This window comes from Solanum stenotomum, chromosome 3, assembly GCF_019186545.1.
Source record: "Solanum stenotomum isolate F172 chromosome 3, ASM1918654v1, whole genome shotgun sequence".
Taxonomy (NCBI): Eukaryota; Viridiplantae; Streptophyta; class Magnoliopsida; order Solanales; family Solanaceae; genus Solanum; species Solanum stenotomum.
Genome location: NC_064284.1, coordinates 12,626,273 through 12,635,969, shown reverse-complemented (window position 1 = coordinate 12,635,969; position 9,697 = coordinate 12,626,273). Strand labels below are relative to the sequence as shown.

General features: G+C 34.1%; 2 protein-coding genes across 3 annotated transcripts in view; one reads left to right on the top strand and one right to left on the bottom strand.

The window, feature by feature from the left end:
• LOC125858234 (proteinase inhibitor type-2-like) overlaps positions 1-9,697 on the top strand; it is a 219,950-nt gene that overhangs the window by 145,958 nt on the left and 64,295 nt on the right. The window lies entirely within an intron of this gene.
• LOC125858213 (aspartic protease inhibitor 11-like) lies at positions 6,393-7,137 on the bottom strand. Its single transcript, XM_049537929.1, has one exon. It carries the CDS (start codon positions 7,120-7,122, stop codon positions 6,454-6,456), a length of 669 nt encoding a protein of 222 aa, XP_049393886.1. The 5' UTR covers positions 7,123-7,137; the 3' UTR covers positions 6,393-6,453.

The window sequence follows — 9,697 nt, the reverse complement described above, 5'->3', positions numbered from 1 at the left end:
TTCTTTAACCGACAACCACCACTATAAGCCCTAGTGATGATACAACGTTTTACTTCACGTTGCCCAAGGACCATCCTATACCTCGCAGTGATATAGGACCTTACTTAACTTAGTGGATCCACTAGCTTAACTTACGTGATCATCTAAAAAGTATGAACCGTTAAATTTTGTGTTGGCTACATGGTTCTTATGGAGAGTTGAGTTAATATGAACTCGCGTCCCCAATTCGATGCTCAATACTACTCTCAAAATATACTTTAGCTCATATGTGTTTTAAATACCTCTTTCTTTAGTTTGAGATAATTGCTCAAAGTTTAGCCCAAAGGCTCTCTTGGAATCGATGTTCCCTTTACTGAAAACTAGCCCAAAGGCTCTTTTGGAAATCATAGTTCCTTCCTTGCTCAAACGTGAAAACATTTATAAACTTCTTTGGGAATATTTAGTTCCCTAATAGCTTTTGAGAAATGAGCTCAACTCTTTACTCTTTACTTTACTTGAAACTTGAGCCTTAAAATGAAGTTTAAACGTTTAATAAAGACTCTTGAAAACTTTAAGAAACTTTGCTTTGACTTGTTTCTTAACTTCTAGACTTGACTCTTAACTTCTTTGACTTTGATCTTAACTTTCCTTGAATTGGATTATTGATTCAAGGTTCATGATCTCATGTTTATGGATGTTTTCATGATGTTTAGATATACCTTAGAGTGTTGGAATCAACTAGGAAACATAGGTACATCACTTAGGAACTAGTACGAAAAGGTGGGGAATGAATGGGGAGAACTGGCATCCCTAGCGCTCTGAGAGGCGTGGGGCGCCAAGCCCTTAAAATTCAGAGGACCAGTTGGGGCACGCTGGCTGGTGCGTAAGCCGAAGGGGTGCACTTCAGAGCCCCTTTTGGGGCGCGCTGGCTGGCGCAACGCCGCACCCCCTTCCCCAGGTTTTTGATGATTTTCTTCTCCGTTTTTCAGCTCTAAACCCTCCTAACTTCCATGGTTCTTTCCCCAAAAATTTAGGATCAAAAGTACTCTCAACTTACAACTGATCTAACTCGAAAATCCACCCGGAAACATGAAACATGAATCAAATCAACAAGAAACTTCAACAACACAACCAATTAAGAACTTAACGACGTCCTTCAAGAACTTCACTTTTTAACATGTAAACAATCCAAAATCGCTGAATTGAAACAAGTTGGTGTGTGGGTGAACTAATCCATCACTAAAAGATCTCACATACCTTAATAGGGATCACCCCCGACGAATTTCACTTCAAACATTTGACGTTCTTGGCGAAATCTTGGTTTTTCTCCCTTTTTTTCTTCTTTTCTTTTTTCTCCAAGCCCTAAGCGTATTCTAACGAATTGCTTTTACCCCAATAAATCCCTAAAAATGAATTAGGAAATTAATTAGAGAAAAGACTACTTTGCCCTTCCCTAAATCCGGATTGAGACTTTCCTCAATCCAACAGCCCAACTTCCGAAAGGCCTATATCACTCATACGGTGTCAAAATCGTGCAAACTCGGCGGTGTTGGAAGGATATCTCCAAGGGATTTCCAACCATATCAAGAGCTGCCCCTAACTCATCCTGAGCTAGGAGTTATGACCATTTGAAAATGGCCAAAACTCACTTTCTTAACTTAGACAAAATTTCCAGATTTCCTTATTCTTTCCAAAAATCAATATTTTCATATTTTAGACTCTTTATAGTCGTTTCTAGGTGCGAGATGTTATAATAAGTTTATTCTCCTTTGATGAGTACCTGATGTCTAAAGATTTGATTTTTTTATAACTTAAGCTCGTGAAAAAAATTGTGTTGTGAAAAGAAAATCTTGATAAGATCTGTGATGGTTTGTGCATTATGAGTGTGTGGTGGTTGGTTAAATTCCACTTGTGGTTATAGCTAGTATTGATTTAGAATTTTATCATGATTATGTGAGAAAAGATATGTCCTCATGGTTGTGTTATGGTCCAGTGTGTTTCGATATAGATTGGGTTTATGGGTTAGCATGTGGCTTGATAATCACTCTGGATTTATAAATCTTCCAAAGTTTGATTCGAAAGTTCAGTTCTTAGTAGTTGATCTTGATAGAATGGTTTTAAGGAGGAGCTTACTTGGAGAGATGAACACCGACTCTGAATGATCATACCTCATATTGTTGGTAAAATTGGTTATAATTTATTCTTCTTCCTTATGTTCGAGGACGAACATGATTTTTAGTGGTGGATAATGTAATGACCCGATAGGTTATTTTTGAGAATTTTAAACTATTCGTTTAACTTGAGTTAATTAATTGATGGGTAATTGTAGATAAATGACTTAATCGATAGTTAATGGGCTAAAGTGATAATTTATTTAAGACCATATACCATTTAGCCTATATTTAATAAAATAAGTGAGTTAAATTTATCACTTTTAGTACATAATTAATTGAGAAAAGAAGTAAAAACGGAAAGAAAGAACGGACAAGGGTTTCGGCATCGCAAGTTGCGAACTGCATCCAGGTGAGATTTCAAATTGGAACTCTTTAAACATGTAATGAATTGTTAATTCATGAAGCAATTAATATGTTTTCACGGGGAGGATAAGGAGTGGCATATTGATTTTAGAAGCTATTGTTGCTTTCAATTAATGTTGCTGGACGTGGGTTCTTTGAATTTGGGGGGCAAGTTTTAGTGGGTAATTGTTTTAGGTAATTATTGGAATGATTATAAGGTAGTCATAAGGTGATAGTTGGTAGATGATAGTGGGGTGATTGGCTCATATTGAAAATATTGCAAATATTTCATATAAGTTTGAATGATGTTACTGTTCTTTAATTGATATACATGTTAGTCCGTAGGTTGATTTTAGTGTTTCTCCAGATTCTTTATTATTATTATTATATTATAATTCGAGTTTCGCTATATTAAGATAAGAAAGTAATTATTGGTGTATTATATCATACGAGAACTATTAGAGTTGATATTGGAAAAATTGGGACTCAACCCTAGGCTTAAAACTTAAGAACTTGATTTTTGGCTTGGGTGAGTTTTTGGGTCAAGGTTAAACATATAGCAATATGGGTGTTGTTATAGCAATATGGGTGTTGTTAGTTTTGAAATCTTATTGTGGTCATTAATGTGAATAGATTGCTTTGAGTTGGAAGTACAACGAAAGCGGAAGACTCAAGTCCGGGAGCGAATTCTTGATGATTGAGGCAAGTGGATTTTAAACCCTTGTTAAGTGTATAGAATTCGTGTATTTCCTTGTAATATGTGTTTGGGGGTAATGAGACTTGGTGATGGGTTGACTTGACCACATTGATTAATTCTAATGATGAAAAAGGGGTAATAAAAGGCAATGTGATAAATTATTTGTGTGTGATGTGTTGAGAATGGTTTGAAAGACTTCGTTGAAGGACATTTTTCTGATAAAAAAATTAAAAATAGAATAGACCATGGGTAAGGGCGAGGGATGAGAGTCTCGTACCAATGGTGTGACGGGCATTGGTATGAGTATCAATGTTATAAAGGGAAAGTTTATTCCTATAGAATGCAGATTGTAATCCGAGAATGCCAAAGCATATGAGGATTAGCTGATATATTATTGACTTGATTTATTATGTGTGATTGTGTGCTTTATTGAACCTGTATACTTGTGATAGCTAAAGTGATTACATATCATATTGATATTTGATTTAGATGCATCATCCTTTTTATTGAAATCATATTGTGCACATGCATTGACATGAGATTGATGTATAAGTTGGGCACGTGGAGATCGTCCGTGTTGGGGATGGTGAGATGTTAAGATTATAATTTGGGCACGTGGAGATCGTCCATGCGGAATTTGTTTGATTTATGATAGTGCATTGAGATCGTTCGCACAGACACGTGGAGATCATCCGTGTCGGTATATGGACCTTGCGAGTCCCCCATGGGTCATGAACTCTCAATGTATTTCCGAGGAGTATCATGTATATACGGTTGAGAGAGTACTTGGTATTCTGAGGCATATCATTTCATGGTATCATATTGCATTGCATTCCATGACATCTTTCATTCTTGATTATTATGTGTTTTATTGGTGGTTTAAAAACACTTGATATTTGATTACCTCAACTTGATGAACTTGATCTTGTGTGTTGCTGATATTGTGTGTGCCTTTTTGTGGAAGTTGTGATTGATAAATATTGAGTTGTTGTTGAGGATATGTAATTTGTAAACTGTGAACTGTTAGATTGAGCTGGTTTTATACAGGTTGTAGTTGTGAAGGTTCGGTTGGTGTGTAAGGAGTACCCGTATTCTATCCCCTTAGCTTGTGTTTAGAGGTTTACTTGTTGAGTACCGTGTGGTTTGGTACTCACCCCTTGCTTCTACAATTTTTGTAGGTTATAGGCCTGGATTTTTGTGTACTTTTCATCCTCTTCTTTTTCGAGGCTTCTTATGGAGGTTTGTGAGGTAGGTGCTTGTCATTTCAGCGGATCTTCTTACTCCTATTTATGATCTTGTTCTATTCTAGAAACAATGTCATTTGAGACTTGTGTTTTTTTTTCTTTTGAATCAATTGTAATACTTTAGAGACTTGTACACGTGACAACCAGATTTTGGGGTATTTTTGAGTTTATTATAAAATTTCGGCATTTTATCGTAATGATTGAGTTTTAGGCTAACTTGTTTTGGTGGGAAAAGTCGAGTGTCATCACGTCTATTTTTGGTTTGTGATATTGTCAATAATGATAAATTAGTCTGATGAAGCCACGTGAAATAAATGTACTAGTACTAGATGGAAAAGATAAAATCAGAAAGGGTTAAAAATATTTTCAAACTATATGAAATTGTTTTTATGGTATAAACTTTGTGTTAAAAAAAATGATTATATAAAATGGTACTGTATTGATTTTCATGTACTGTTGTGCTCTTTAATCAACTAATAACGTCCAACAACTTTTAAGGATCGACATCGACGAGTCGACTACCACTAGGGAACAATAAGTACTCATGTTTAGAACGTGCCACAAATTAAGGACTTACGTACAATCATGAAATGATATCATAATATGGAATTATGAGATGAAATTAAAGTTTTGTTTGGACAGAATTATGAGATAAAATTAAAGTTTTGTTTGGACATGCGATATGGAATTTTTGTGTTGTATATTTTCTCATAAACATAAGAATCTCACAAGTTGTAAAACTATTAAAATAGCCCCAATTGTTTATTCAATCTTACCAAATAAACAAAAATTTATAAAATCGCATAATAAATTATTACAAAGTTATTTGTTCTCCACTTAAGTAACTGTTTCATCTAACTTTAATTCAATAAAAAAAAATTGAATAAATTGTAGTGTACTAGTCTTTAATATAATCTTCTTACATAGTACGGATAATTTCCTAAAGTTAAACTTGCATTTCTCGTTCATGTGATCGAGAAGACGAACCAACATTGTTACTTTGAGCCATTTGTTGGTCAATATCATCTGCAACTATATTTTCATGCTTATAGAAGATAAATATTTCATCAGTCCTTTAGTATTCTCGCAAATAATTATGTAACACTGCACAAGTTATGACAATTTTCACTGCATCAATTTGATCTGCTTTGTTGTTCAAATAGAGAACTATTAATAAATACAAAATGGTAGAAGCAATAAATTAGGTGTTGGAGTAAATGATTATAACAAATTTATTACTCAACAATCGGTTGTTGTGAGTTAAAGTGACTATATGTTGGTGAGAATAATAAATTTTAAAAAGTAATGATGTGATTATAAATTTTATTTACATATGAAATAAATGGTTAGTAGATATAAATGTGGGGTTGTTTTAACAAAATATAAACTTGTGGATCAATTTTTGTATTGAAATATCTCAAATCATGATATGGAATTCCCATATCATGGTTTTTGGAGAATATGGAACACATCTCATGCTATGAAATCATGAGATGGAATCAGCGTGAAATCGCATGTCCAAACGCTGATTCCATCTCACTATTCCATATCCTGATATGTTATCGAATGGCCAAACGCCTACTAAGTATTTACGGTTAATGGTGTTCACGATTTAGATAAAAATTGATTTAAACTGAATATTCAAACCAAATTGATTAAATAAACGACTTTATTTGTGGTTGGATTTGATTTGGTTTTAGATTTTTAAAAATTGATAGTATTTCAATTGATTTTGATTTTGTTAAAAAAAATCAAAGAAATAACCAAATTGAACCGATAAATTACATACATATGTTTTATTATTATACATGCATAATATATTATTTTTATAGATAATTTTAAATATATTATATATGTTTTCATCAAAATTTATTTATAATTTATTTATGAAAGTAAAAACGTTCAATACCAGAACATATCTTATTAGTTTCATGTATAACAGCATAAGAGTGTCTATGATAAAATTAAAGAGTTTTATTTAGAAAGATAATTATACAAGAACGTAACATAGTGTTAATTATGCGCGCACAAAGTAGACACTAAGAGGGAAACGGAGCCCTTGAGAAGGCGTTTGTCTTGTGGCGAGAGCCAAACGCCTTCTTCCATCTAACACAACCACCCACACTACTCGACATTGATTAAGAGCACAATTTGGACATACAAAAGGACCAGGACAATTCAACAAATGGTAACCTCTTTCTGCTCTCACTATTTTAAACCAACTACTATCTGCTCTTCCTATCGTTCCTCCACGAGTCCCAATCAAACTTGCCTCTAGTGTTGCATTGTACTCTCCCACTTTCCAATTTATAAAATTATCACAATTCCTCGAACCAACGAACTGGATGTTAATGTCTTGGTTTTCATAGATGCGAGGTGGTTGTCCTCTACAAGAATGTTCAATAAATCTAAGGGGTGTACCTCTTTGTCCATCGGAGTTGTACTTGAAGACGCCGTCTGGACAAGAGGCACCTGAATTTGGGATGTGACCTAGGTATACATGACCACTTAGGACACCTCCAAGAGACGAAGCGATACGATAATTTGAACGAGGATTAATTCCTCTACCCAATGTGTCGAATACTTGCCTATTAGAATTACGAGCATTTTGGCAAGGGGAAGTTGATGAAAACGCAACAAACGCAAGTAAACAAAGAGATAAGAAGAATAATAAACACTTGGTCATGTTTCAGTTGTGACTTGTTTATACTAATAAAGCCTTCTATTTTATAGAGGGAAGTGATCCTCATCATGTCAATCTCATGTATCTAGTCTGGTTTGTATGTATCTGAGATATATAAATAATTAAAACTGATCGATGAGAGCTACCATTCTTCATAATCAAGAAGAAGAAACAATAAGGATTGCTCAACTTCGGCCTCCTGTAGTCACTGGTAGTCCACTATACCAATGTCGTTATAGACTTTAGAGACATTTATAAAGAGTGATAATTACCTCTAAAAATATGCATTTACCGACAATCAAACTATTGCCATTAGTTAATTGTCAATTAAAAATAATTTTTGGCGTAGTGATCATCAATCTATATAAGTTTTGCATGTTACAAGTCTATGTGTTATTAACACTCGCCACTTTAATAAATTCAACGAGGCGACTAGTGCCGATAAAATGAGCCCATATTTTGGTAATCCGCCGAATCCGTCCATATTTTAATGGGTTGGGTGAATGACTTTTTACATGGGTAAAATATGGGTTGATACCCATATTTAGCCCATAAAAATATGGGTAAAATATGAGTAAAATATGGATTAGCCAAATGGGTTAAGCATCTAACTTTTATTTACTCAAAATTCATGATATCACTATAAATATTGTAACTTCTCTTCCTTTTTATGTTCTTCTATAGAACTAATTATTTTTCTCTATAATTGAAAAAGTGAAGTGTTTGGCCCTCCGAAAATATATATTTTAAATGTACATTTCTTTTGTTAATTATAATTATATATTTTTTATTCGTTTAATTTTATATTGAATAATAAATAATAGTGTAAAATAAGAAAATCATATATTAGTATTGACATTGCTTAAAGTGCATTAAGCATGTTTTAGTCCTAAAATGCAAATATTCATTTACTTTGAAATTAAAAATATTTTCCCCTTGTTATTACATAAATTTATTTTATATTGAAAAGTTATAGGATTTTTTTTTTTTACTTTTATGATACAATAAAACTAAATGAAGCATTTTAAACATTTTTCATCTAAAAAAAGACTAAAATATTTTCTCGGAATTCTTAACTCGAGAAAATATGGATAAATATGGGTAAACTAGTATTCTACCCAACTCATTTGCTACCCAATCAGTTTTACCCATATCAAATATGAGCAGGTTGATTTATTACCTATTTTAAGTTGACCCATTTTCAACCCGTCCAAATTTGACCCACCCCGCCTATTTGCCACCTCTAGATGCGACTAACGAATATTTTTTGAAAGGTAACATACAACTTTCTTGAGGTTAAGTCTATGTTACTTTTGCTCACCACTTTAATTATTTATATTTCCAAATATGTATACCATTAAATTATGTGGAATTAAGTGAGTACGTTCGTAACTAATATTTTAGCACAAAAACATTTTTACTGTTCAATACTTGGCGACTCCCATCAATTAATCTAATTTTTAACGATTAATACAAAAAATAATACTAATATATTTTTAAAATATGCCGAAATTGACTGGATATACCCTTTTCAATATATATAAATATACTCAACTAACCGACGTACTTCATTGGCACGTTTTACTTATTCATAATCGTTAATGGTCCCGTTTGCACATCATTATTGGTCCTGCAATTAGAGCAGAGGATAAGAAGAAAAATTCGGGTGCTTCTTCTTTACTCACATGAAATCAGATGTATCCATTTGTAACTGTTTCAAGACATAAATATTTTGCTATTAATGAAAAATATTCATATCACTCACGTGGAGGATAGGTCTATATGATATGGTCCTTCCAACAAAAATACAAAATCTCTCAATTCTTATACGAGATATTTTACTACTATATATTATGGGTGTATTTAATACGAATGAAAAAGTTTGATTTTCTTAATTGATTATTTAGGTTATTTATCGGGGTGTGTTGTTGGTTAGTTTTGGCGGGGGGGGGGGGGGGGGGGGGGGGGGGGGGGGGGGGGGGGGTGGGGGGGGGGGGGGGGGGGGGGGGGGGGGGGGGGGGGGGGGTTGAGAAAGAGATTGGACTTTGGAGTGAGATGGAGTGGGGAGGAGAGTGCACCAATAAATGTTTGTAAAATTAAATGTATTTGAAAGTTTATTATTATAGCATGTAATTGCTAATATTTATGCGCGTACGAAGAAGACACTAATGGTGTGTTTGGTATGAAGGAAAATGTTTTCCTAGAAAATGTTTTCTTTGAAAACAAGTTGATTTTTGACTTATTTTCTCATGTTTGGTTGGTGAGTAAAAAAATATTTTTCGAAAATGATTTTTAGTGTTTGATTTATGAATGAAAAATGTTTTTGAAAAATTTCTTTTATTTTTACTAGAATAGAAAATAATTGTTGAAATTGAAAATATTTTTTAAAAACAAACTTAATTTTTTTGGGGGGGTGGGGGCTGGTAGGGGGTGGGTGGGGGGGGGGGGGGGGGGGGGGGGGGGGAGGAGAGGGTGGGGGGGGGGAGGGGAGGGGGGAGGAGAAAAAAAAGAAATAGGGGGGTGGTAATGGTGTGGAAGAAAAGTAGTGTAGGGTGGGGGGGGGGGGGGGGGGGGGGGG

Excerpts from the sequence above, each read along its gene's own strand:
- LOC125858213 (XM_049537929.1), bottom strand. The coding sequence starts at position 7,122 with ATGACCAAGTGTTTATTATTCTTCTTATCTCTTTGTTTACTTGCGTTT.